We start from the raw sequence: 26900 nt of genomic DNA, 5'->3' as shown, positions 1-26900 counted from the left end.
GGGATCTCCACCGGGACCTGAAAATGGCAAGCCTAGGTATCATATTGGGGTATTATTGTGAGAGTTCATAGGAGGGCCATGTGGGGGCAATCAGCCAGTGGACCACTCTTTTCTCTCTGGGTCAGTACTCTCCTGGAGCCCCTTGAGCAGCTTGCTACTCCCACCCCCAGTTGGTTCTGGACTTTAAGGTTAGCTGGGCCTTTGCCTCAGCCATGTCATGGTTCAGAGGTGATTTGACTTATAGAACATCTCTTTATCTGGGGCCTAGTACAGTAGTATTATAGCTCCTTGCTCAGGCAGTCATTCTTTAAGGGAATTAGACATTTTGCATACCCAGATCATGGCTCACATTTGTTAAACCACAGGGAAATATCCTTAGGGTCTGAGCCTTAGTGGGGGACAGTGCAGCACAGCCACTGAATATGATGAGACTTTTTTGAAAAAAGGCATCCATAGTGAAATTACCAGATGGGACCACATCAATGATAAACCATGGTTGTTAATTGTTGGGCCTTACATCAAGGCCACATCTCCCAGCTTACCTGATGACAAGTTGGAGGCCCTCGGGCTCTTTTTGCCCAGGTGATCAATAGCAGGAAATAAGCACTGAGGGAGCTCCAGGTGCTTCTCGGGCAACATAACTGCCTGCAGGGCCATATCTCCAGAACAGGCTTTTTGTGCCTGGCTTGCCTGGGCCATGAATTTCATCCTTGCACCATCACATGGGAATTACTTGAGGCATGAAAGAGGAACTTCTGGTCTGTCTTTGTTTTCTATCAAGCTTTAATGGTATTTTCATGACAGTTGCCACTTGGTCTTGGCAGTTCCTTGCAGGTTCACACAGAAACAGCCAGCAGTTTGGGTTTTGGTAATTACCTTTTGGGACACTGGTGTGCATCGTACTGGCCTTCCTATTGGACTAACACACTAAAGGACCTTACCTTTATCCTGATTCTGGAGGTAGTCATTATCTGGCAGGAGCTCTTCAAGAACAGGGAGGCTCTGTTTTGGTATGACAACCAGACTGTGGTCAGAGTGATTAACCACCAATTGTCACACTCTGAGCAGGTCATGCAGCTGGTGCACAGGACACTGCTAACATCTCCTTTTCAGCCCAGTACATCATAAGCATCAACAATGACACCATGGATGACTTTCGGGAGGAATGGTTGCAGGCACTGGCTTCATTGCAGATCACTACCTGGACCCCTTTCCCGAGAAGTTGTGGACACTTGGCAATGAGTAACCATTCAGGGAGTATTGGAGTCCACTGCACTCTCCACACTGCAAGCATATTCCCATGTAAAATAAGTAATTTTGGCATTTTGGGCAGCAAATGGGAGGTGTGTGGAACTTGGCCATCAGAGACTCTGGTCCTGCATTACTTGGCATCACTAAGAGCATGTAGCCTTGCATCTAGAACCATGGCCATCCTCCTGTCAGAGATCTCATTTTACAGCAGGCTCTTGGGACTGCCAATCCCTGCAATTCTTTTATTGAGTGGTGGACTACCAAGGGCTGGCAGAGGGCTGCTCCCCTAGTTCTGAATGCCTGAAAGCCTGTCACCATATAAATGATCCAGGGCTCCTGCAGCAGCTCTCCTCTCTTTGCTGGTCAGGGTTCAAGGTTACCCTATTCCATGTGGCTTTCACATTTGCCTTTCTTGGGGCCTTCTGCAGCAGTGAGTTTCCCTAGGCTTCACACCACACTATGACTGCTCTGAGCAGGTTATTAGGTAGCAGGATGTCTACATACAGGGTTCTGAGTGCTGTCTCGTGTTGTGCAGGTCCAAAGCAGACCAGCAGGATTCAGGAGTCCCGTATTTTTCTTTGGACTGCTCCAATAGGTCAGCCTTGCTCTGTCTGCTACATTGCTGAGTACCTGGCCATTAGGTCACCTGACCCTGGTCCTTTTCTCATCTATGCAAACAAGGTTTGCATTACAAGGTTCCAGTTCTCCAACATCATGTGGGCAGGCATCACTGCCCTGGGTCTCTGCCCAAAGGACTATGGTGTGCACTCTTTTTGCATTGCTGCTGCCTTAGATACTGCAGAGATGGGGCTTCCTCCAGCCATAATAGAGGCCATACGACATCGAAGTTCCTCCACTTACACTTTTGGTGTTTTCCCAACTAATTGCTCTTCTTGTGATGGTAATACATTTTTGTACACACGTACTGTGTTACTGTACCTTTAAACCTGTAGTGGCTTGCAGCTGTGCACAGTTAAGATCTTTTAGAGTGTGAGACTCCCAGGCGTTCTTTCTGGACTTCCTGGGAGGAGCCAGCAATCTTGACTCGGAATGTTGAATGTATTGATTAATGAATGTAAGTCTTATTAAGTGTTTTTTAAGAATTCACTATTTGTATTTAAGCCCAAAAATGTATGTTTTGTAATGTTGTTTATGTTTAGATATGAACTACTGCAAAACCCCGTTTTTAACATCTGATGAAGCCATTCAGTGTGAAACGGCCGCCTCCAGCATGCAGCCCAGTGATCAACTCATGGAATTGGGGTTTAGCTCTTGCACCACTGACAATCTCTGAAAAATGGCATTATGATTGCCTCATAAAGTGTGGAAATGATTGTGGTAGAATTTGATATATCTTGGACTGATGATTCGAGTTTTCCCGGTTTTTGCTGTGTCAATTTGATGTCATAAGAATTCACTTGTATAAATTGATGTTATCAGCTTCGTGCTAAATGTATTTTTAAGACTTTTTAAATTATACACATAAATAGTTTGAATACGTTGCCAGTAATTTACAACTGCGAACCTTTCTGGTTTTCATATCTGCATTTATTTGCAGTTTCCTCTTATTGTTTTTGCTGCCAGATACTGCAGAGATGGGGCTTCCTCCAGCCATAATAGAGGCCATACGACATTGAAGTTCCTCCACTTACATCCATCCCCAAACTGTTTTCAGCCCCCTAGGGCAGCACAAGGCAGTATGGATCACTGGTTACAGAATCATTTACTGGACTAAAATCTATGCAGCTTCCTCCAGGTAGGGGACTGCCTTGGAACTTGAAGACCAGTAATGAGGATGGGCCTCAGAGGGATGCTCTGGAAATCTATTCCATCTACTGTCACTCATCAGGTCTTCCACTGGGGTTCCCAGGATGTCACCATCGTTCAAGGTCAGTGAAAACTAGCTTCTAAGTTGAAAAGAGGTTGATCTCACCATTAGCATGGCTGTAAACCTATGGACCATCTCCAGTTTCCAAGACACATGACTCTTCTGGTTGGAATGGCTTCAGAGATGAGATTGGCACAGGACTATCTCACCAGATGGTATGGGCTTTGATAGGATAAAAGTTAGTGGTGTGGCAGGGTAGCCCCTCAAAGGGGCTGGTGGCTTGGTCATTTGGCACCTAGATTTTCCCTTCAGGCAGGAGATCCTCTTCAGGGCTGATGGTGTTCACCTCTTGGAAGGGGGCCTGACCATTTGGTTTCATGGCATTCATGATGGGCTGCTTTGTTGGCTGAAGCTGTAGGAGCTTTGGCAGGAGCAGAGCAGCTTGTTCAGCTGTTGTAGTGGTTTGAATATTGGTTGGAGAGGTCATGCCATTGGGTGAGGAGGCTGCATGCCTACTTCTCCCATTTTGTGAACTCCCTTAAAGGGTTTTGGGGTGGAGACATACAGGGCATGCCCAGCTCAGGACTATCAGCTCTTTCACCCCCAGGTGGAAAGGGAACCTCACAGCAGCTTGTACCCATGTAGGATCCCATAGTTTGCCACTCCAGTTTTGCATCCCAGTAAGCAGACTGGGGGAATGGGTAATATTAGGTCACAGATGGGTTGTCTGATGCTGAATCCATCTCTATGGTGTGCCAATGCTCCTGTGGTTGCATGTAATAAAAATTACAGCCATTTATCCTCCGGTCATGTTGTTGGTGTTCTTCTCCCCCACCTTCACTTCCTCCCCTGCCACAGATAGTGCATATTTGCAGGCAAAGGGCAATCAGATGTAATGGTTTGGATTCGGTGCAGGTTTTTCTAGACAAAAAGATTTCTAGACACCTCCTCCATCGCACTGAAAGCCAAAATGCCTCCCAATAAGTATTGTTCTGGGGAACAAAGGACTCCCAGAACAGCACTTTAGAGGCATTTAATGTTTATATGGAAGGGAGGAAGCAATCAAGTCACAGGTGACTTTATTCACTCTGTGCTGGAACCAAGCTAATGGAAAACTATCTATGAATATGTTACATCTGAATGCAAATCCCATATGTTTTTGAACTAGGATTAGGCAGATATTGTACTACTTAATACTACCTATAATATCTTGGAGCTTGTATTTTAATACTTATGTACCATTGTGGCTTTAATTACAGTGATTTGGAATATGCCTTGGGATGGTACTGGAATATTTAGTGTTTTCTGGAGGTTTTCTGGAGTGATGCTAGTATAACTTTCATTATAAGTTAATAAGAAAATGTCACCATAAGTAATAGCATGTAAATAATGAATGACATTATCCTGTTCTTATAAAATAGTAAGAATAAGGCCAAGGATAAAGAAGTGAAACACAAAGGCAATGAATTTAAATAGAACAGAGGTAAGGATTTCTTTAAACGTTGTCCCTCTTGTAGACTATTATTAAGGATAATAATATGACAGTATTAAAAATGAGATTATACAGATAATTACAATCTTTCGAATTGCATGAAATGAAGGGCAAGCTGCCCTTTGTTGAAATACTAGTTAGGCCTTAGGAATAGAATTGATTTTCAGCTGCAGATCTTGCAAAATGGGACTGAAATCTTCAAAAGAAAATGGTTGCCAGCCAAAAAGAAAAATTAGCCTTTGTTAGGGTTGCCAGCTCTGAGTTGAGAAATTCTTGGAGAGTTGGGGGATGAAGCTTAGGGCAGGCAGGGTTTAGGAGGGGGAGGAATTTCTGCAGGGTATAATGCCATACAGCCTACCCTCCAAAGGCTAGGCTGTTATCCTTCTCTAAGATAGCACAATCCCTAGCATCACCCAAAAGACATTTTTCCCCACAAGCAGTTCATATTAGCTTGCCTACTGTTGACCCTCTAAAACTCCACCAACTACTCACTTGTCTCCAAGTGTTGCCAGCATCTGATGAAACAAACATGCTTATATCACTGTCTGATAACTCAGTTCCAATGTTACCTGTAAAGAGAGACAGTATCATGAAATGAAATGGCATCTTTAGACATCAATCCAGAGGCAGGCATTCTGCTTTCATAGGACTAAATAATTCATAATAAGTTTGGGGAAAAATGGGTAATTTATCTAAATGATCAAGATTAAAGATTTCTATTCTTACACTCTTATACTTCTTCAGATGAGGGAATGGGGTATACATGCATATGAAAGCTTACATTCTGAATAAAACTTTGTTGGTCTTAAAGGTGCTACTTGACTCTTACTTTGTTCTACTGTTTCAGACCAACATGGCTGCCCACCTGGATCTATCTACACAAATTGAAAAATTTAAGGAAATTATACAAGTCTTTACATAACATTGGAACATCTCCTACCAGAAGCCACAATGATGCCCGGGGCAGTATCCCGACTAGCAATATTTCCAGAAGTGTATGGATTTTCTGAAACCTTCAGGTGAAGATGTAGGGAGCAATATGGCTAGAAAGGAATAACACACAATTCAGGAATGTAGTATAGAGGGAACTTTTTCTTCACACACACATTTGCACAGCTTTCCTATAACATATCTTTATTATATGGTGTTATATGGCTTTTAGGTGTGGATTTTGGTACAGACCTACACATTTATCTGGTGGTGCCATCAAATTGCAGCTGACTTAAGGGAACCTCATAGGATTTTCAAGGCAAGAGACAAACAGAGGTGGCTTGCCATTGCCTGCATTTGCGTCATGACCCAGGACTTCCTTGAAGGTTTTCCATCCAAATACTAGCCAGGACCAGCCCTGCTTAGCCCCTGAGATCTGATGAGATTGGGCTAGCCTAGGCTATCCAGGTCAGGAACAATTATGTACTTAAACAATCATTTACTGAGTGACAAGTCTACCAATGGTAACTAAACAAAATAAAAGGTGTCGTGAGCAGCCATAGTATCTTATATAGAGGAAAAGATCATTTGCAGCTTAAAAGTACCTGTTCATATGATAATTTGCTTAAAATTTGACTAGATCTTGCTATCTTCTATTTTGCATATCGATTGATTGATCATTATTTAATAGTAAACAGAGTGAACTAAGATGAAGTACATATTTGTCAGAATAAGAGGAGAAAGAGCTATCCAGTTAAAATTTAAATGTAATCATTGCTGTCTTGTAGAAGAAGAGATTGGAGCTATACCCCACCCTTCACTCAGAGAGCAGTTTACAATCTCTTTTTCCTTCAGCTCCCCACAAAAGACATCCTATGAGGTAGGTGGGGCTGAGAGAGCTCTTTTGAGAGCTTTTTCAAGCACTGTGACTAACCCAGGGTCACTCAGCAGGTACATGTGGAGGAGTGGGGAATCAAACTTGGTTCTCCCAGATTAGAGTCCATGCACTTAACCACTACACCAAACTGGCTTGACAATGTTGAAGAAATGAAGCAACCTTGTCAGTTATGCCAGGAAAAACATTGTTCTAAATATATTGGACCTTAATCTAATAAGGAAATCCCATCTTATTTTCAAGAATAGGGTCAAGATACTTAAAATGAATGTTTACATAGAAAGGGCAACTCAGTATAACATATATGATTCTTGCTATGGCTTGTGCTGCAAACATTGTATCTACTAAGCTAGATGGGTGGAAATGGAATTGTACATTTAGAGGCAATATAATTGAGTACCAGATCTAGGACAAATAAGAGAAAAATTGCCATGTTCTGCTTTGTGAACTTCCTTTGAATTTCTGATTATAAATGCTAAAATCATCTGAAGTGTCCCAAATGACAACAAGTAACAATGGATGCAGTGCACCAGCATCATCTCGTTTTTAAGTATAATTTAAAGCAACAGAATGTAAGCACACATGACTATGGAACTGCAGTCTTAGTCCCTAATCCAACTATATTCATGTACAGCAAGCAATAGTCATACCAACTAGTTGTTTTTGAAAGACAGGCAACAGAACTAAATCACACCTCTGATCAACTGTCTGAACAATTGATAGGCATATATACTACTTTTAAAAGAGGGCTCTGTGTGCATAATTCTGTATGCCATAGATGTAGAAATAATTTTAAAAAATCTTTTTAGAGATTTCATGTGACAACTAATTGCTGTGGTTCTGTAGACCTTTTGTGGATTAAGGGAAAATCCAAGTCCCATTAGCAAAAAATCTCTTTAATTTTACTGGTATTGAATTTATGCATCACAATAATACCATATTTTAAGTTTACAGAAGTCAAGAACCACTTTTTATCCAAACTTTATAGGTGAAGTATTCTTGATATTATTCCTCAAATATAAGAATGTCTTAGTTTTTTGTAAGGCTGCTGATAAAAAACAAGAGCTGAGAACACTGATTTCTCCTGTAATACAACAGCACACAGGAGTTGTAAATAACTCAATACGGTCTCTAACATCTGTTTGTGTAGATGCTGGAGGCATGAGGTACAGATAGGAAAGCAGTCAAACTAAATAATAAAACAAGGCCATTTTCTCTTCCCACTTGAGCCCTGGGGTTGAAATATTCTCTCATGACTAGCAGTATCTCTGTAGATACATATGGAAAAGACCTTCTGAGGATACTTACCAACCTGCTATACTCCCAGCTAACAGATACCTGCAAAACTGCTGGAGACCAGATTAAATGCCAATAAACTTGGTATCAGATAATCCATTCACCTGCCTGCCCCAATCCAAAATGAGCCCTGGGAGCAAAACTTCTGTCCAGCTTTGACACCACTGGGGAAAGCCTGTGAGCCCTGAATGATGACATTTTTTGTTTTGTTTTAAATGAGTGGAATGTCAATGTTGAGAGATGGGCTGTGAACTCCTGCTGAGAAAATAAGGAGGTGGGGGGAGGACAGAATAGGATGGATGGCAATGTCAGCAGGCAAGAACAATGAACCAAACACAGTATCTGCAACTGATGGTCATGGAAGGGTCATATTATGTAGCAGCCCAACTGGGAATGAGAAGAAGCAAACAAAACTGTAGCTGTAAAGCGGGGAAAGAAGTTTGTGTGCCTTGATGGGATTATCTGTTTTGAAGGATTGCCAGGGAATATCCTTTGGCATATTTAAATTACTAGCAGATGGATATGATTTGCCCAGCTCTACAATCCAATCATGGTTCTCTCTCTCTCTCTCTGATGGAGCATAAATTCAAAAAATTCTCCACCATGTTTCTCCAAATTAGCTCCAACACAAATGGTGCACATTTATAGGCATGCTTTGCTCCTCTTTGTTTCAATATTCTTCATCTTTTACATTTGGAACATGAGCATAACCAAAAAAGGGGAGAGAAACACAACCCTGTATGAGAAAGGTAACCAAAACAGTTGAAACAAAGAAAAAGAAAGTAAAATATAACTGTGCACTTAGTGCAAATATACAAAATATAATATATAATTTAATAATACATTTGCAAGCGCTAAAATATAATTTAAAAACAGCAGTCCTATGGTTAAGAATTTAAGAGCTGGGTGCAGAACTTTCAAGAGATTGTGTTGATCCATGCATAAGAAGGTGTGGCTCCGTTAGAAGTGATTTGTATGAGAGACTGAGCAGAAGAAGAGCACCAAAACCTCCTTGAGTTCTGAAAGAGGCGAGTTCTCTCTCTATTCATGTGGACTTTTGTTGACATTCCTCAAGGTGCATGGCTCCAGATCAACATTGGTTAAGATGATACTTTGGACATTGTCATTGAAATTTGCAAAGGAGTAGAGCATGAGGTCTTAAGTAGATGTTGCCTGTATGACCCTTGGAATGTGGCTATTGTAATTAAAGTACTTGATAAATATACATTTTTAGTGCTTCAAGGTAGAAAATTTACATATTACTGTATTTTTTCAGTGCATAGTCTGCCCCTGGAGAAAACAGCTGCTTAGCATGGTGGATTCTGTCATTATACATGGCTGAGGTGACTTCCCTCCTGGTTTTGGACCACTCACAGACTTTCAGTCTAACCTACCTCACAGGGTTGTTGTGCAGATCAAAAGGGGAAAAGGAGAATGTTGTAAGCTGCTTTGGTCTCCACTGTGGAGAAAAATGTACTTTTCCTACATAGAAGCTGAAGAGAGAGGGGAGGAGATGGAAAGCTGAAGTCAGATCAGTTCCCTTACAGAAAACTGCTGGCTTGGGTGGGTGGGAAGACACCAAGGATGGGAGGAGTGAATGCCTCCACTTGAGTGACTGGGTGGAAAGGCAGCAAGGGTTGGGGGGCACTTGCTCAGAGCCCCTTTCTAGGGCCTGTTGCATTTGCCATCACAACGGGCCTTATTCCTAGTCACTTAGAAATACAACTCATCATCCCACTATAACAGTTGGATGGTGGCAAGCAACAGAAATATGACAACTAAGAAGAGCTGTTTTTTATATCCTGCTTTTCTTTACCCCAAGGAATCTCCAAGTGGCTTACAATCTCCTTTCCTTCCCCACAAGAGGCCATCAGACACCGTATGAGGTAGGTGAGGCTGAGAGAGTTCTGTGAGAACTGAGACTGGTCCAATGTCACCCAGAAGGCTTCATATGGAGGAATGGGGAATGCCTCTCTGGTTGGTGTTTGGGGCATGGGGCCATAAGCTTCAGAGTCAGGGGCAGTACACAGGTGCTGGGGTGTGTGGGTGTGTGTGGCAGTGGACAGCTGGGAGTAGACAGGACGAGCTCTTAACCACTACACCATGCTGGCTCTCATGAAGAGAACAAAGACCACAGTCTCCCTCAAAAATATCCATGATGGAGGCAAGGAAAAGACATACAGTTTTTCAGACTAGGCATTAAGATGAGAAACGGTACTGGAAGGAGGGGTTACAAGGCAGAAGTCTGGCATATTTTCTACAGAAGGCATATTCATTTTCTGCCAATGAACCTCATGATACTATTTCTGTTACTATTTACAATATATTTACAACCAACACTGTGCTATCATTTATAGCAATATCAGGGCAATGCTCAGGTCACAGGGTGTTGGTATTCCCTGTAGCTGTTTAGCTAGAAGGAGGGCTAACCTATCCTCCCAGGTCTGAGTCCTTGGCATTTATGAGGGAGATTCCCTTTTCACTTTTTCTCCTGAGATTTTGCCCTCCATCCTTCCCACCACTTGCCAGGCACTGCCTGGAAACCTGAGGGCTGATTGACAGGAGCTATTGTCAATTGAGCCAGGCCAGCCTCCAGCCTTACCCAGTAATTCATTTAAACAGCTGCCTCACCTCCCCCCAGCTAGCTGATGTCAGTATATTAAGGTTTAGGGCCACCCCCCACCCTCCTCATGGCAGCTGTTCTTCCCTTGTCTGACTCTACTGGGTTGGGAATGCTGTTGAACCCTTGGGAAGGGCCTGGTTTCAATGGCCCTGCCACCTGGAAACAGACAGCCCTGCTGTGTCAGTTGGCAGGGGCAGGGCTGAATTCTGGTGTAAGCAGGCTGTCCCAGGCAGGCTGCTCCAACTGGTCTCTCCACTTCTGCTGAGTACAAGGGTACTGGGGTTACATCCTGATGCAAGAATTGACTATCAAGCTAAAATTAGGTTCCACTGATCATATTTCCATCACTCTCTCAAAGCATCTTCCTAAAATAAGAGAACCCAAAGGCACCTTTGCTTCTTTTGGAGAGCCAGGGAAAGACAGCTTGAACTGAACTCTTCTTGTAAAGGAAGTTGTCTGTTAGTCACTAGCAGTTAGGTTTGACAGGACAAAACCAATAGAATGATACAAGTCCAGGTAATTCACATGAGCATGAGGTGTGCAAGCAAAAAAAGCAGTGAACAGAGAATGTATGAGTAAGTGAGGGTTAGTTCACAAGGAAAAATACATTTAGTTATTTTTTATGGATGTACATTTATTAACCTATTAATAAGTTCTACAAATCCTCTCTAAAGAAACTCAGAATTCAGATTGGTATTCCCAGATTTTGCCATATGATTCTTGACTTTTTCACAGATTATTTTAATTGAAATATTTTACCCTGGCTACAGCATTTGCTCCCTACTCCCAAATAAACACCCCAGATTACAGTGCATTGCAAATTTGTCTCTCATTTGTCTCCACAAATAGCTCATTCTCCCCACCTAGTGTTCTCTTTCATAATGGCGCAACATACACAAAACTGGATAAATCAGGAAAAAGGTTCACTAACAAACTCACTTTTCTTCTTGAAACTCCAATAGAACTTGATTTCCAAAGCAGGAATGAAGTTTTCACACAGTATGCTCCTTAAGAAAAACCTCTGTTGCAAGATGCATGTATTTTTAATAAGCAATGTCACTGTGCTGTTTTGCCCTCCTCCCCCAAAAAGTTTCCTTTCCTTTCCCACAAAACATCACTTACAAGGAGGCAGTGAACTGGGTTTCCTCTCAGATCTGTGTCTGGGGCCTGCAGCAAGTGCCAGTCTCGTCCTTTATTGTACGTGATGAAAGTTTTTACTTGGTTGTCAATCTTCTTGTTAGCCAAGAACATTCCCTTTATCCCTGCTACCTAGGAAAAATTGACATGGCTGAAAAATAGATCAATTTGACGCAGATTGTGTGCGCATTGTTACCTGTCAAATCAAGCTTAGGGATATGGTGCACAGCCTGTATACACAGCAAACTCTAAGGTGGAAGATGCATCAAAGGAACCCTTATTAGCTGCAGGCTAGAGCTGGTTGAGGGAATAAAATAAAACACGACTGCAAATTCAAAGTGTATGCTATGAAATTCTAGAAAACCTAAACCAGTGTTATGGATTGGAAGTGGCTTCTTGATGGCACAACTCTCAGCCATAATACATAAAAACTGAACAGTGGTAATTAATTTACCTATCTGGAAGAAACCACTGAAGCAATTAAAAAAAATTAAGGGGTTCTGATTTGGGAAAAGGTGTGGAAATTAATTTAAGTAAGGATACCAAATTTTAAATAAGGACACCAAATTTTCCCAATGGTGTTTGCAGAAACGAAGCCATCTTATTTTGATCCCTTAAGTTTCCACTTCAAATTAAGGGAAGTAAAAGGAATGGCAAGTGTTAAAATCTTCAGAAGTCGTACAAAACTAGTTTACAGGTTTGGAAAGGACAATTTGTTTGGCTCTAAATAAAACTGAAAAGGATTCAAGAAGCACCAAGAAAAACAACTTTGCTTTGTCAAACAGACTTGCCTTTTCCCATGTCCTGAAAATCAATAGCACAATATCTACAGCATAAGGAGACACAATCTGTCATTGCGCCAACTCTTGGCTTTGCAGTGAAATGAGGAGGGAGGGGACCTTTGTCTTTCAGCAGGGTGTTTCTGGATCCTGCATCCTGTACTTATTGCTTGACAAGAGAGTACAAGAACAGAGACATAATATTGCCCATGGGACATTTTTATTCTCAGCAGTTATTGCCTAATTGGCATCTAACAGTAAACTATTCTAGCAGTAGAAAAACTTTGAACTCCCATTGTTAATGACTTGCTCAAGATCAGAACACAAACAGAAGCTGAATTAGGGCATTTTCTTTCTTCATGTTATCAGCAGTCAAGAGAGAAGCCATGGTGTGATAGCAAACCTGAAACTCTGGTGGGTTCCTGCTGGTGATATCACTTGCATTTGGAGACTGTTTATAACCATGCAATTTTGTTAGGCTGGGAGGTGGTAATAAGAAACTGAGGTCTATGTTTCTTCTGATGAGAAAAGATACTCTTCAGCTACACAAATGTATGCACACACTCCACAGCATTCATTTCTATTTTTCTTGGGTATAATGAGGTACTGAAGTAACAATCTGAAGCCACTCTATATAATATTTTTAATTCTGAACTCAGTTATAGAAAGTGGATAAAAAATGGAGATACGTTCAGGCAGGGGGGAGGACTTTCAAAAAATCTAAAATCTTTTTTAGATTCTAGGATTTAGATTCTATGAGCCCCATGGTGCAGAGTAGTAAATAATAATAATATAATAATAATAATTTTTTATTTCTATCCCGCCCTCCCCGCCGGAGCGGGCTCAGGGCGGCTCACAACATAATGATACATTACATCGGTTTTACATAATAAAAACATAAAAACATAATTAAAACAGTTATAAATTATTAAAATTAACATAACAGTGTGGCGTTATAGAACATTTCCAGCAGCATAACTAGCTTTGTCACTGATTCTGTCACTAGTTGAAGGCCATCCTGAAAAGGTGGGTCTTACAGGCCCTACGAAATTGATCTAAACATTTTAGGGCCCTCACCTCCTCGGGGAGTTGGTTCCATAGCATTGGAGCGGCGATAGAGAAGGCCCGATCCCGGGTGGCCTTCAGTCTGGCCTCCCTTGGCCCAGGGATATTCAACTGGTTTTTCCCAGATGACCTCAGTGCCCTCTGGGCTGAAGTACTTCAGTCAGAGCTCTCTGCTTATGACCTGAGTTCAATCCTGGTGGAAGCTGGGTACAGGTAGCAAGCTCAAGGTTGACTCAACCTTCCATTCTTCTGAGGTTGGTAAAATGAGTACCCAGCTTGCCAGACCTGGGAACAGCCATTGTGACTCACCACTGCAACCTGATACAACTTGGCCAAGTCCAGCAGTGGCCACCATGGAACTTACCAAGGCAATTCAGTACTAAGCAACTTGGCCAGGCCAAATGGCAACCAGCACGATTTGTTTGGTGATTCACTAACACACAATTTGCACAAGTCGGCTTGACCCAATGATGGTCACCAAGCAACTCACACAAACTACCCAGGAGATTTGAGAGTGGGACACAAAGAAAAATGAGATACCATACACTAGTCTTTCTGAATTATCCCAGCCTGTACACTCTTATCTCATCTTCTGGACACTAGAAGATTTCAGACTTATGAGCAGATTCCCTCTTCCTCTGGAAAAGTGAAGATTTCTATTTTTACATTTTTTTTACTCTCATACTTTCTTGAAGGAGCTTGCTGGTATCCATTTTTCTCTCATCCCCCAGCTATCCTTTGTAATTGATCTGGCTGAGGGAAAGACAAACTGCCCCAAGGTCACTCAGTGAGTTTAATTGCTGTGTAGGAATTTGAACCTGGATCTCCCCAGTCCTAGCCATTTTCCCCAGGATAACTCATTTCTGTAGTCTGGAGATCAGTTGTGGTTCCAGAAATTCCCAGGCCCCACCTAGCAATTGGCAATGCTATACAAAACTTGGAAATGAAAGTGAACTGCCTGGAAATAAAAGTGAAATGTATTCACCAAACCTGATAGAAGTAGGGAGTGAGTATCCCTGTTTGGTGTAGTAGCTATAGTTTGCCAAGGGAGGGGGAATAAGCTAAGAATAAAGCCTATGATTGATGTTTGCTACAATGACTGTTACTGGGATTATGTGCGTATATGTTTATTATCTACCACTACTCCTTTTCCCACCCACATAGACTCTGATTACTCAACCCTGGGTGCGGTCACACGTCACATTAAAAGCGGGTGTGTAGCACTCAAATTTGAACCGCTGAATATTGATTAGATGCAGGGCTGATCAGATGAGCATCCAAGAATGCGACTCATTCTGTTGTTGAGCGATCAGACATCGAATACTATCACGCTCTTTTCTTGGCGCATGCGTGATCAGATGGTGATTTCTGGGAGGGGGGGTCCATTGAACATGCGCCCAACTGTTTGGAGGTGGGAAATCAAATGTTGCTTCAGAGGCGGGGGGGGAGGGGGAAAAGTTTCTGGAATTAACGTTGCCGATTCAAACCAGGGAACTGCCAGGAATTACTTTCCTAGAAATTGGCAGTGACAATGATATCTGGAAATCCTCCACATTGGAAAAAAAAGATTTTCTTCCTGTTCTGAATAGTGGGATAATGTCCCCCCCCCCACTCCAATCCTGTGTTGATTGGAGAAGCAGAAGCGTCACCTCAGATTCCCAGATGATCTGGCAATGCGCATGTCTGCTGGGGCTTTAAAAAAAAAAAAGGTGGGAGGGGTGGTAAACATTCCAAGGGGCAGTATCGTGCGTGAGCTGTCCAAACAGGAAAAAACCGATTTTGTGCCACTTCTTTGAAAAAGGGCCAGACTTTCTGTGCTGTCAAATTAATGCGGCATTGTTCCGCAGCAAGCCGGGATGACCCTGGATGACGCTCGATTGCCAGATGTGGATGTCTGGACTAACATATTTAATCCATCAGCAAGATGGAGCTGTGTCGCTACTAATGGTACGTCTGAACGCACCCCCCCCCCCCCCGTGTTCTTGATTTTCCTCCTGTGTTATTTAACTCCATTTACCCCTAAGCACTCATCATTCATAGCAATCCTACTGGGAGACTTACACTGGGTGGCTTTCAGCTCACTCCTAGCCAGAACAATCAGATTGAAGGGAATGTTTTGTGCCAGCCTTGGTGTCAGACAATATTCTTTCTATCTAGGCAATCAGCAGATACGACATGACTGGTCTGATCACATCAATTTCAATCCAGACTTCTATGAACTGTCAGGCTAATAATACAGAAGGCTTTCGTTCGACCGCTCCCCCTTCTCTTGGGATATATGACACCTTTACATAATGACTGAAACCACTCCTCAACCTGATGGTAATAGGAGGCAACAGCCTTTTCAGTGGCCTGCCAAAGTGCTACAGGGATTAATCAGGTTTTTTTCCTCTCTAAAGAAACCTTTCTCTGTGTGATCAGGAAATGGCATGCCCATTCCTCCACAATCTGTCTGCTTTTAAACAACAGACGTTCCAGGTTTGTGCACAGTTGTCTCAGGGTGCTTGCCAATCAGCAACATGCAAAGTCAAATATCAATGTCAAACTCAATCCACCAAGTGGCTTCAGATTCAGGTGGACAGCACTGGGCACTCTTGAGGCATCATTTTGAAATCCTAATGGCATTTTTCTGTATAGCCAGGTTGGCCAATTAGCTATCTTTGGGTTGTATGCAAGATAGATACAATTCTATCTGGCCTTTGGTGGCCCTACCAAATTGTGGTGAAGTTTTCCCCCAAGTTTCACTTGTAAGAAAAAGGATACTCCCATGCTGTATAAGCTGGAAAAAGTCATATTTCAAAATTAAATTTCTCTAGGGGCTTGTATGTAATGTTCCAGTTGTCCCTGAATGCTGTCTATCTGAAAGCGAAGCTCCTTACCATACACGACTCTGAATTATTATTTATATCCTTTCTTTCTTCTACTATGGGACCCAAAGAGGGTATACAGATTATTCCAGTTGATTTTCTATAAAGGAACTGACTAGACCTGTACCTACATATTTCAGCAAAGAAGCAGAGTGCACTTCAAAAATGTTAAATTAATTTCAGATCTGGATTTGGGTAAGAGCATGGTTCTTGCTAACCTGAATTTTTGAGACTCTTCTTACAATTTTAGGATTTTAATCCAGGTATTTAGGGGAGGTTCCAAAATTTGGAATCATTTTAGCAATTGTCCATCCATTCCTCCCGCCAGAGGCAGCAAGAGGGACAGCTCCGTCATAGAGATTTACCTAGAGGCATTCTCTTTATTAGATATTTATAACATGGATATTTGGGGGCCAGTCTAGTCTTCAAAGAACAGTCTAAAAGTGTATATTACTATACATGCTAACCTGACAGTTGGCTGCTGTAGATGTGTGCATTCAGTTATATCTGAGCCAAAAACAAACCCCAAATTAGTGGTTTTAGCTAAGAGGGACAGAAAGAGGAAGCTGGTTCCACCCAACAGTTGTTTATTGTTGTTGTTTAAAAAATCACATATCAGCCTTTAAAATTGATGGTGATTGAATATTGCCTCTTATATTGCTATATGATACAGATAAATAGTATATTAAAATCCTATTAAAATGCTATCAAAATAGCCCATTCCCTATAAAAGGGAGTCCAAAGAAATAAAAGTATTAAGTGCTTCTAGAGACATTTGGCCTTATGTTGAGATTAATCTTTAGAGAGAGGAGTGTGCAGAAGGTCTTGAAAACAACTCTTGTGTCTTCCACAACTGCCCTCTCTTGACACTTAGATAGCACTTGTTCAGTTTTAGCGATTGTAAAGTGAAACAAGCTTATACTGTTTAGAGGGCTGTAAATCAAACTCAACATCTTGGAATGGCCTGATGTAACAAATTTCTCGGTATCTCCACTCCTTCTCAGAAAACTGGCCTGGAGAAGCTTTTAGCTACAGGTAAAAACCTTAGTGAGGTATTTGTGCCCTAGTGAGGTATTATCCTGTGTATATATAAGAATGGTTGCTATTGTCACATACCTCATAGAGGTCTATCATCACATTGCCCTCCAGGTCTTGGCTGCTCTTGACATTCTCCAAAGCCAGGGTGAAGTAGACCCCTCGGGTATCAGAGATGTAAAGATTGTATGTATCATTCTGGTTCCACTCCTGAACTGCAGCAAAGACCTGATTCTCATCCGTGCTGATAACATGCATGTCCTGGGAGAAAGAGTACAAACAAATATTACTCTTGGGCATCTCCCTTGTCTTCACTCCAAGTGCAGGGAAGGAATATCTTCTTGGAGAAAAGCAGAGATTCATTAAGAAATCTAATCAGAAACCAAAGCCAATCAACTTGCAAGTGCACATGCATATTTTACACATCCTCTTCTGCAAATATATGCAGATCAAGAATGGACTGAGAACTTGTTAAGTGAACATTTACACTGGCAATATCATTGCACAATAGCAGTGAAAGATGGGCACATTTAGTACAGGAAATATACAATATTTATCCAGCTCTTGTCCTTCATCAATGTGAGAAAATTCTACAACTGGGAAACACTGATGTGAGAGGAGGAGGAGAAGGGGACCATCAGGGAACACAGGTTGTCAGTTTTATATGTGATGGTTATCCTTCTAGTGGTTCAAGGAGCCCCTTATATGCACTGTATCACATGAGACCTAAAGAAGGAAGGAAGGAAGGAAGGAAGGAAGGAAGGAAGGAAGGAAGGAAGGAAGGAAGGAAGGAAGGAAGGAAGGAAGGAAGGAAGGAAGGAAGGAAGCTAATATATCATTTAGTGAATTAACAGTATAGGGTTACACTGCCCTAGCACAAATAGAGAAATACTATGCAGAGTTACTCCTGTCAAGGCTAGAGTGAATGTGCATTGAACTGCATTATTTACGAACAGCTATTAAACTTATAGATCTACAATGATACATAATATAAATACAGAGATATAGAACAGTATGTTCTTTTCAGATCTTTTGTGTGCTTTTACATTATTATTTTAATCTTCCATTATGAGAGAATATAAATTACTGATCTGATCATGATTAAACTTCAGACTGCAGTCAATTATTGGTGATGTTGATACTTGTAAACTATATATTTTTAATTATTTGCACTATGCAGTTTATAGAGTTTCCTTTAAAATGTCCAGCTCTTGTCCCAAGGTGGCATTTGCTGCCTCCCAAGAAACAAACTCTTAGTCCCAATTTCTAATTACTCCATAGCTGGGTTGCAAAACAAGTAGTCATAGCCAATTTTATAGTAGATATGTACTGGTGGTGCCATCTGAAGCGGAAGAATTAGAAATGAAATAATTAATAAAAAAGCAAAATTCTAGACTTTGACGAGAACAATGAAAGGTAAGAAAACTACTCATATCAACGGACTAAGTCCTACAGTACTGTTCCTCTGCCTTTGCTAAATGCAAATGTATATTATTGGGTACTCTGAATGAGCCTCACTAATACTCTGTCTTCCTCAAGAGAACTGACCTTCAAGAAGTCATTTCTAGAAATAAAAGTTCCAGGACTCCTCAATCTCCCTAAAGTTTTGGAAACCCTGTTTGTTAAGCTTTGATGTTTGGGAACTGGTGGTAGAAAATTGTTCAGCCATTGCACAGTCAGATGCATACAGTGTGTGTCCACAATCATATGAGGTAATGTGAACTGGGTAGAACCCACAGACAAACTGATAGCAATTTGCACCAAAAATGCACTTTATACAGCTGCAAGCTACTTCTGTGTGCCATTACACATAAGGTTATTGTTATTTGTGCACAATCACATCTGTACAGATGGTTAAGGGGTTCAATGAACTTTGCACAAATTTAAAACTGCCATTTCTTACATTATTGAGCTCTAGGATCCAACATCAAACCCTACTTCAAACTAGATATATGGGTCTTAGTTTTAGATCTGGAAGTTATGTCTTTTATATTCTGTGCTGATGTTCAGTCCTGGACATGGTGAAAGGGTGCCACTAGTCTTTCATTGCCCATTTCTTGCAAAAAGTTCAGTTCAGAGTTTCCAAGAAGTCTTCAGCAGGCATCTCTCAGGAGTAGAGTTGCCAAGTCCAACTCAAGAATTATCTGCAGACTTTGGGGGTGGAGCCAGGAGCAAGCGTGTGACAAGCACAAATGGCCACAACTCTGAAGGGAATTCTGGCCAACACAGTTAAAGGGACCATACTCCTTTTAAATGCCTTTCCTCCATTTGGAATAATAAAGTATAGGGGCACGTTCTTTTGGGGTTCATAGAACTGGATCCCTCAGTAAAAAATTTTTGAAACTTGGGAGGGCATTTTGAGGAGTGTCACCAGGTGCTATGCTGAAAATTTGGTGCCTCTACCTCAATTTGGTGCCTCTACAGGGCCCCAGAGCCCCAGATACCCACTGATCAATTTTCCATTATACCCTATGGAAATCGGTCTTCATAGGGGATAATGGAGTGCCCAGCAGACATTTCCTCCCCCCTCCCCCTTCTTTTTGATGACTCTAAAGTGGAGGGAGGGCCTCCAAACCAGGGGATCCCATGCTCCCACCTGGGGATTGACAGCCCTTCTGAGGTGAAATCCCAACTCACTGACACCCTCCTACTCAAACCCACACTAAACAGACATTATCATTGAATCAAGTCAGTCTTCTAGTCTCAAAATGGCAATCCTGTTACAGAGTTTGGAGTCCACAATAGAAGACCAAAAGGAATGCCAGTTCAGTGCTCATAAATTGCAGATAACCAGACCATTCATGTGTGTGTATGTGCACACAGAGAGGGAATACATTGCATTCTTGATAACAATGAGCTAAAACTGGTTTTCTCAATTTTTAAAAACTCTTTCTTTATTCACTCCTTATATTACTAGGCTGGGGGACTGTCAAGAACCTTGTCATGTGCAACAGACACCTCTCACATGTTCCACTTAATGAGGCCCTTATTCTTCCTATCAGGTGCAGTAATTGTCCTGTTATTTTTGCTGGGTAAATCATTCTATGAAACAACCTCCTTGTTGACATGGATAAGCCAAATACAAGACGACAGAGAGGGAAGTGCTACCACCACCATTTTTTTCAAGAGAAATAACCATTCACCTCTTGCCTTTTGAAAAAACAGAAAAGAAAGCTATCTTCCAATTAATGAATACCCCACTGACATTTGTTGGTTTAACTTTCCTATACTGCTTCCCACAATAACATCACAACCCCAGTCTTCAGAACTCCCAGTTTACAGCAATGCAGGAGAGTCTGCATTTACATGCAGTCCATCTGTCTGGCCTTTATGCTTTTCCAAAGAAAAAGAATGAGCAACATCATGCACACTGAGTTTGCTTGGGTAACTGAAGGGGCAAAAGGTCAATGCTTTCTGAAACACCATCATGCTGCAAGTGCCCTTTTCTCAGTTGGTTAGAAGAAGTTGGCCTATTGGTGCCTGTAATGCTAGAAATGTAGTATTTGATTTATTATCTCTATTGCAGATACTGTCAATGATTTTAAAGAGCCTCTATTTTTGAATTTTGTGGGCTTTTCTCCCTTCCAGAGGTTGCCGGGGTGTGTTGTCCTAATAACCCACGGATTAAAAGTGGACAGGGAATGCTGATTCTTTCCACCATTACAGAACTTGCAACAATATAAATGTTCTGGCAGGCTAACAAAAGTCAGGCAGATAAGATGTGGCACATTCTGGAGGCTGGAAATGCAAAGCTATCCAAATAGGGCAAGCATGCATGAATGGCAGTAGGTGGCGTGGATGGATGGCAGCGCTAAAGAGACACTTCATTTCCCAGTGGTCTATTTTAAGAACATAGTCCTTGTCACCATTTCACATCACTACATACATAGGTTTGGATCCAGTGGAGGAGAAGGAGAAGGATCTGGTGGGTTGTGTCCTTCCCACCTTCCCCAAGAAACCTGTCATTTTTCTCCGAGGATCAGGAGACAAAGAAAATGCACCACAGAGTGAGTGGGAATTGAGTAAAAATTCCTCTTTCTTTTCTGCTTCAGGTTTCCATCAGCAAAGTGTTCCATCCTGTGGTACATTTTTCTTCTCTCTTGATCCTCAGAGATGAGATCCAAGAATTTAGGGAAACAGCCACTCAACTAATTCCTTATGACCACTCTTGTACTCAGATCACCCTGTATAGGATTGTACTTGTGGGGGTGGCCTGAGTCTATAAAAATGCAGAATTGCTCTTCTTATTTAAAACTACCATTGGAAGAATCCTTTTCATAGATGACTTAACTGCATGTGCTGTTTCCAATGGTGTGCTGGAGAATGTAATAGTATGAAGGGTCCTACACCCTGAAGAATGATAATGGTGGGTTAGTTTGCTGTTATCCCTCTTTGCCTGAAATGCATAGGTATAGGGGAATGCTAGCCTCACTCATACTTACTACAAATGCAGAATGAGCCCTACAGTGAATCTCTAACATGCAGTAGTTCCAAAGTAGTTTTTCTGATGTAGAAAAGGATTCTCTGAGGATATGAAGACCAGACTCCACTGCTTCTGAGATTACAAACATTTCACACACTTTACTAAAGAGTCCCAGATGACATTTCTTGAGACATCAGCATCCACAGATAATGATAGGGCCTGTATTCCAGTTCAATGGTTTTCAAACTTTTTGATATTGTGATCAATAAGTACAAATTTACTGAGTTTGGTGACTCATCCTGGGCTGGCCCAAGGTTTTTGGCACATAAGGCTAACTATGACCTTGGTACCAGTCTAGTTCAGCATTGTATCATCTACAGAAACAAACAAACATTGCATAAGACTTCCTAATGTGAGTCACCCTTAACCCTGCTTGTGGGAAAGGGTGGCCTAAAAGTTTAAATAACAAACAAACAAAATAAAGGAAATAAAAATATGGAGCACAGGTCCATTAGTGGCTATTAGCCACAGTGTATGTGTGTATATAAAATTTTTTGCCACTGTGTGACACAGAGTGTTGGACTTGATGGGTCGTTGGCCTGATCCAACATGGCTTCTCTTATGTTCTTATGCTGCCTCCACTATGAAACCAAAGCAAGTGGCATTCTTTAAATACACCTTTGAATATGCAGGTTTCATTCCAGCCTTTGACCTTCCTCTCTTTCTCCAGAACTCCCTCTAATCTAAGGTTCTTAAAAAACTCACTTTAGTAACCATCACAACAGATTTTACTTGATCAATATGTATATACAGTGAAGAGGAAGAAATGCCAACTAATGTACTGAAAATACTGTTTCCAGGATCAGATCTTGGTTTCCAAAATACAAAAGGGAGCAACTGAAAGGACAGAGGCGATAACTAGAAAGGGCTGACCCATGACCCACTTTCAGAGGCTTTATGACCCACTTCTAGATCCCAACCTACAGGCTAGAAAAGATTGTTTCAGTTCCCACCAGCCAAGTAGAATGTCTCACGTAACACAGGCACCCCAAAAGTAAGGAGGTCTACTTTTTCATGCAGCACTCTTGCTTGGTTCCTTAATTATGTTTCTTTGCTTCCTTTTTTTTGCTCATAGGCAGGCCTTGGATTCAGCAGGAGCTCACAGGAACACAGCTCCTGAACCTTTCTAAGGGTTCCTCCTCCTCCTCCCCACCTTGTCCATTGAATAGTAGGTGGAGCTGCATAACAATCCCTGAATGAGCTCCACCACCTATTTTTCTACAAAGTGACCCCTGCTCATAGGTATCATCGTACATCTCTTCTCCCATCATTCCACCCCACAAAAGCTACCTTGGTAGCCCTTGTGATGGCAGAAAGGCAGGATATAAATCTCATATTTTTTAGAAGTATGATAACCCACACATTCTCTATTAGATACATTGTTTCCATTTTGAGTCATTGCTGGAAAGCTGACACCTGGAACCACTATCAATAATAACCACATCAAAGGCACTAAATTCAACCACTTCATTTTGCCTAAGTCAGCTAAAGGACTGAATTCTGAAGAGGTCAGGAATGCAGAGATCAAACTACTTTGGGTATGAAAATTCTGCTCCAACATTCCACAAGCCACTGCAGTCTCTAAGAACTCTTTGCACCATTGATTTTATTTGGGCAAAGTAATTGAGCTGAAAGAGATTAAAGACCTTCTAGTCATAAAAGACCCTTCTTGTTTCATTTCCTTTTGACTGCACTGTACTTTGTTCATTTTTAATAAAAGCAGTTACCTGCTTTGATAACAGCATCCTAAACACACATTTTCCACTGTAGCTCCCTTGCATACAGATTTAGTGTTCACCCTTTGAAGATGTTGTGAGATTGTAATGAAGCACTTTGTTGCCTTAAATACCATGTAGGTGAATTTAGGAACATCTACTTCTTGTGCTGGGTGACAGAGACGGCCTCCTGGGGCTTGTTAAGAAAAGTGGCATTCTACATCAGATCAAACTGCTTGGGAAGTGTTTAATAGAGGTTATTTCTCAAAGGAATAAGGTAATAAATGCTCAGTTAGGAAGCTGTCCTTCAAGTTACGCCAAGATGGGCAACCAATAGGCAGCCTGAGGGCACTGAAGCACTTTGGCCCAAAGCCTCATGCTCCCAAATCACACAGGGAAGACATTACTCAGGGTATTCTTCACTTCTACTGGACAACTGAAATTCTACTGATATTATTTAAGATATTCCTAGACCAGGATTCTCCAGCATACCCATGGGCATCACAGCATCCATCACTTTTCCTAGGACCCACTGAGTGGTTTTAAAATGTGGATGTGACCAGATGGGGCTTTTCTCCAGCAGGACTTCTGATTGGAGATCCAATTGGTTTTCCAGATTTCTTAAAACATTGCTTCGGAAACAACTGCCACCACAGCACCACATGACTGAAGGGAAGCTCTTTTTAAGCAATAAAATGTTTTTAACCAATATGTTCATTTCAAAAGGTGTCCTGTCAAGAAGAGCCTTTGCCTGAAATGCTGAAAAGTTACAGTTAGAGTTACGCATAATCTCACTCCCAGACATTTTGCAGTTGGTGCTGCCTCCTGCAGCAGACATTTTGTGGTTGCTCCCACCACCCTATGTCAGAATTCCAAAGGTGCCTGAAGGCAGCAAAAGGTTATGGACCGTTTGCCTAGGCTATATGCTGAACAAGAATCCATGAGGAGGTTCACAGAGCAATGTGAAGCAATCAAATTCAATGAAAATATTTTAATAAATCACCAGAATAAAAAATTAGGCTAAAGATCTGGAAGCACAAATAATTCCCCTTTACTATTCTTGTAAAAAAACTAGAAGCAACATGATACATGATACATGCAGCAGCAAAATAACAGTAAAAGCTGCTTGGGGTGGAATTGCTTTTGCTTTTGCCATCACAGGGAAGAAGGAAAATATGGACATTTACAATAGGGTTGCCAGGTCAACTTGCCTGGCCACTGGGGGTTGCACATATTGAACATTTTCAAGCCTACTTCCAGTTTCAGGCCTACTTCCAGTTTTGGGCCAACTTCCAGTCAGGGGTGACACACTGGTTTTGGGGCAAACCTCTATTGTAAATTCAGTTTCAAGACATACAGTTTTGCCCCAAAACCAGAGCATAATCCCCAACCAGAAGTAGGCCTGCAAAGGTCAGTTAGGGTGGGATTTCCCCTCGCTGCTCCCACCAGGGGGCTGGCAACCCTAATTTACAAGATTTTCCCAGCAGGGGCAAGCTTTGGGTAGGGGTGATCTATCAAGAAAACAAGCAAAAGGAAAGAAATGTCCAGTTCCTTTCATGCCAAGTTATTTGGAACATTTTATTCCTGCTCTTCCTCCAAGGAGGTCAGTTCAGTTCAGTTTATTATTACAGTCATTGACCAGAACATTTTAGTCATCTAGAACAACCTTAAAAGTATCTTATTAGAAGTCCCACAAATAATTTACATGTTAAAATTTGATGACTTGAGGGTTATAACAGTAACTAAGGAGGTCAGGGAGGTGGTATACATTATTTTCCTTCTTCCATTCCCCCCCCACCCCCCACCCCCCATAACAACTCTGTGATGTATGTAAGCCAGAGAGACTGGCCCAAGATCACATCTACAAGGTTCATGGTAGAGTGTGTGACACACTAAGGTTTAGGTTTTATTAAATTTATACCCCGCCCTCCTCCACCGAGGCAGGTTCAGGGCGTCTTACAACAATCATCATAAGACAATAGGAGACTAACACGTTAGTACATCATAATAATAAAATCACTTAAAATTTAAAACAATTTAAAACCGTTGGTGATAATAACATTGTGATGTTATTCAAGTTCGATTCTGATGTTATTCAAGTTTGATGACATCAGTATTCCCTGGATTCCTCCCACTGTTACAAATCTCAGAGTCAGCTGAAAGCAAGCCAGAAGAATATGGTTTTACAGGCCTTGCGGAACAGGGCAAGGTCCCACAAGGCTTTAACCTCCTCTGGCAGTTGGTCTACCAGTAGGGAGCTGCTACTGAGAAGGCGGGATCCCTGGTAGCCATTAGCCTCGCCTCTCTTGGCCCAGGGATCACTAAAAGATGCCAAAAAAAGCCTTTTCCTACCCTGAACAGAGGCTTAAGTCTGTCCCCGTTCAGAGGACAGGTCAGCTCAGCATGATTCCCAAACTGGAAGATACAAGAATATGGAGAGCTGGTGGGACTTTATGTTAATAAAGAAAAATCGAAATTTTTATGTAAAAACATGCAAGTAAATAACAAAAGGAATTGCAGAGACTGACGGGATGTGAAGTTACTTCTAAAGTAAAGTATTTGGGCTTGGAGACAAAAATGAGGAATATTGATTTGTTCAAAAATAACTATGAAAAGCTATGGCATAAAATGGATGAAGATATGGTGAAATGGAATAAACTTAATCTGTCATTGCTGGACAGAATAGCTGCAATTAAGATTAATATTCTGCCGAGAATAATGTATTTGTTTCAAACCATTCCGATTGTGAAAGATAGCAAACAATTTAATAAATGGCAAAGGAAGATTTCAGAATTTGTATATGCTGGGAAGAAACCAAGGATTAAAATGAAAATTTTAACAGATGCTAAAGAGAGAGGAGGATTCCAGTTACCAGATTTAAGACTATGTCATGATGCAGTTTGCTTAGTATGGATAAAAGACTGAATGATGCTGTTGAATAAAAAACTTTTAATGTTGGAAGCTCATGGAAATAAATTCAGCTGGCATGCTTATATGTACTATGGGAAGAAAAAGATGGATGTTTTTTTTTCTCACAATTATATCAGAAATAATTTGTTAAATACATGGATGAAGTACAAGAAATATGGTGATGAGAGAAAGCCATTATGGATAGTGCCAGCAGAAGTAATAAAAATAACAGCTAAAACCAGTGAAGAGAGAGGGTTGCCATACAATCAATTACTAAAAATACAAAGTGGCAAAATAGAATTGAAAACTGCTGAGAAGTTGAATAAAAAATATGATTGGTTTCAAATGCAACAAATAAAAAGCCTGGTGGAGAATGATATCAAAACTGAAGGAATAAGATGTGCGCAAACAGAAATGGAAAAAGTTCTGCTTGGAGATAATGAAAAATTAATTTCAAAAATATATAAGTTACTGTTAAAATGGTCTAAGGAAGATGAGATAATAAAATCTCAAATGATTAAGTGGGCAATCAATGTAAATAAAGAAATACAGATGATACATGGGAGTATCTTTGGAAGAACTCTATGAAATTAT

At 41.3% G+C, this 26900-nt stretch overlaps 1 protein-coding gene across 4 annotated transcripts in view; it reads right to left on the bottom strand.

The window, feature by feature from the left end:
- Window positions 1-26900, bottom strand: part of SORCS1 (sortilin related VPS10 domain containing receptor 1) — a 763613-nt gene that overhangs the window by 131439 nt on the left and 605274 nt on the right. For all 4 annotated transcript variants that reach the window (XR_009555572.1, XM_060241701.1, XM_060241700.1 and 1 more), the window contains exons 9-12: window positions 17280-17459; window positions 11438-11584; window positions 5512-5614; window positions 5064-5140 (exon numbers count right to left, since the gene is read on the bottom strand). Coding sequence is in view for 3 of the 4 variants with exons in the window: in XM_060241701.1 (XP_060097684.1) it covers window positions 5064-5140; window positions 5512-5614; window positions 11438-11584; window positions 17280-17459 (507 nt within the window). In the remaining variant the exon portion in view is untranslated. The remainder of the gene's footprint in view (window positions 1-5063; window positions 5141-5511; window positions 5615-11437; window positions 11585-17279; window positions 17460-26900) is intronic.

Source organism: Heteronotia binoei, chromosome 6 (assembly GCF_032191835.1).
Source record: "Heteronotia binoei isolate CCM8104 ecotype False Entrance Well chromosome 6, APGP_CSIRO_Hbin_v1, whole genome shotgun sequence".
Classification (NCBI taxonomy): Eukaryota; Metazoa; Chordata; class Lepidosauria; order Squamata; family Gekkonidae; genus Heteronotia; species Heteronotia binoei.
Note: the sequence above shows the minus strand (reverse complement) of the source record. Positions and strands in the feature narration are given on the sequence as shown.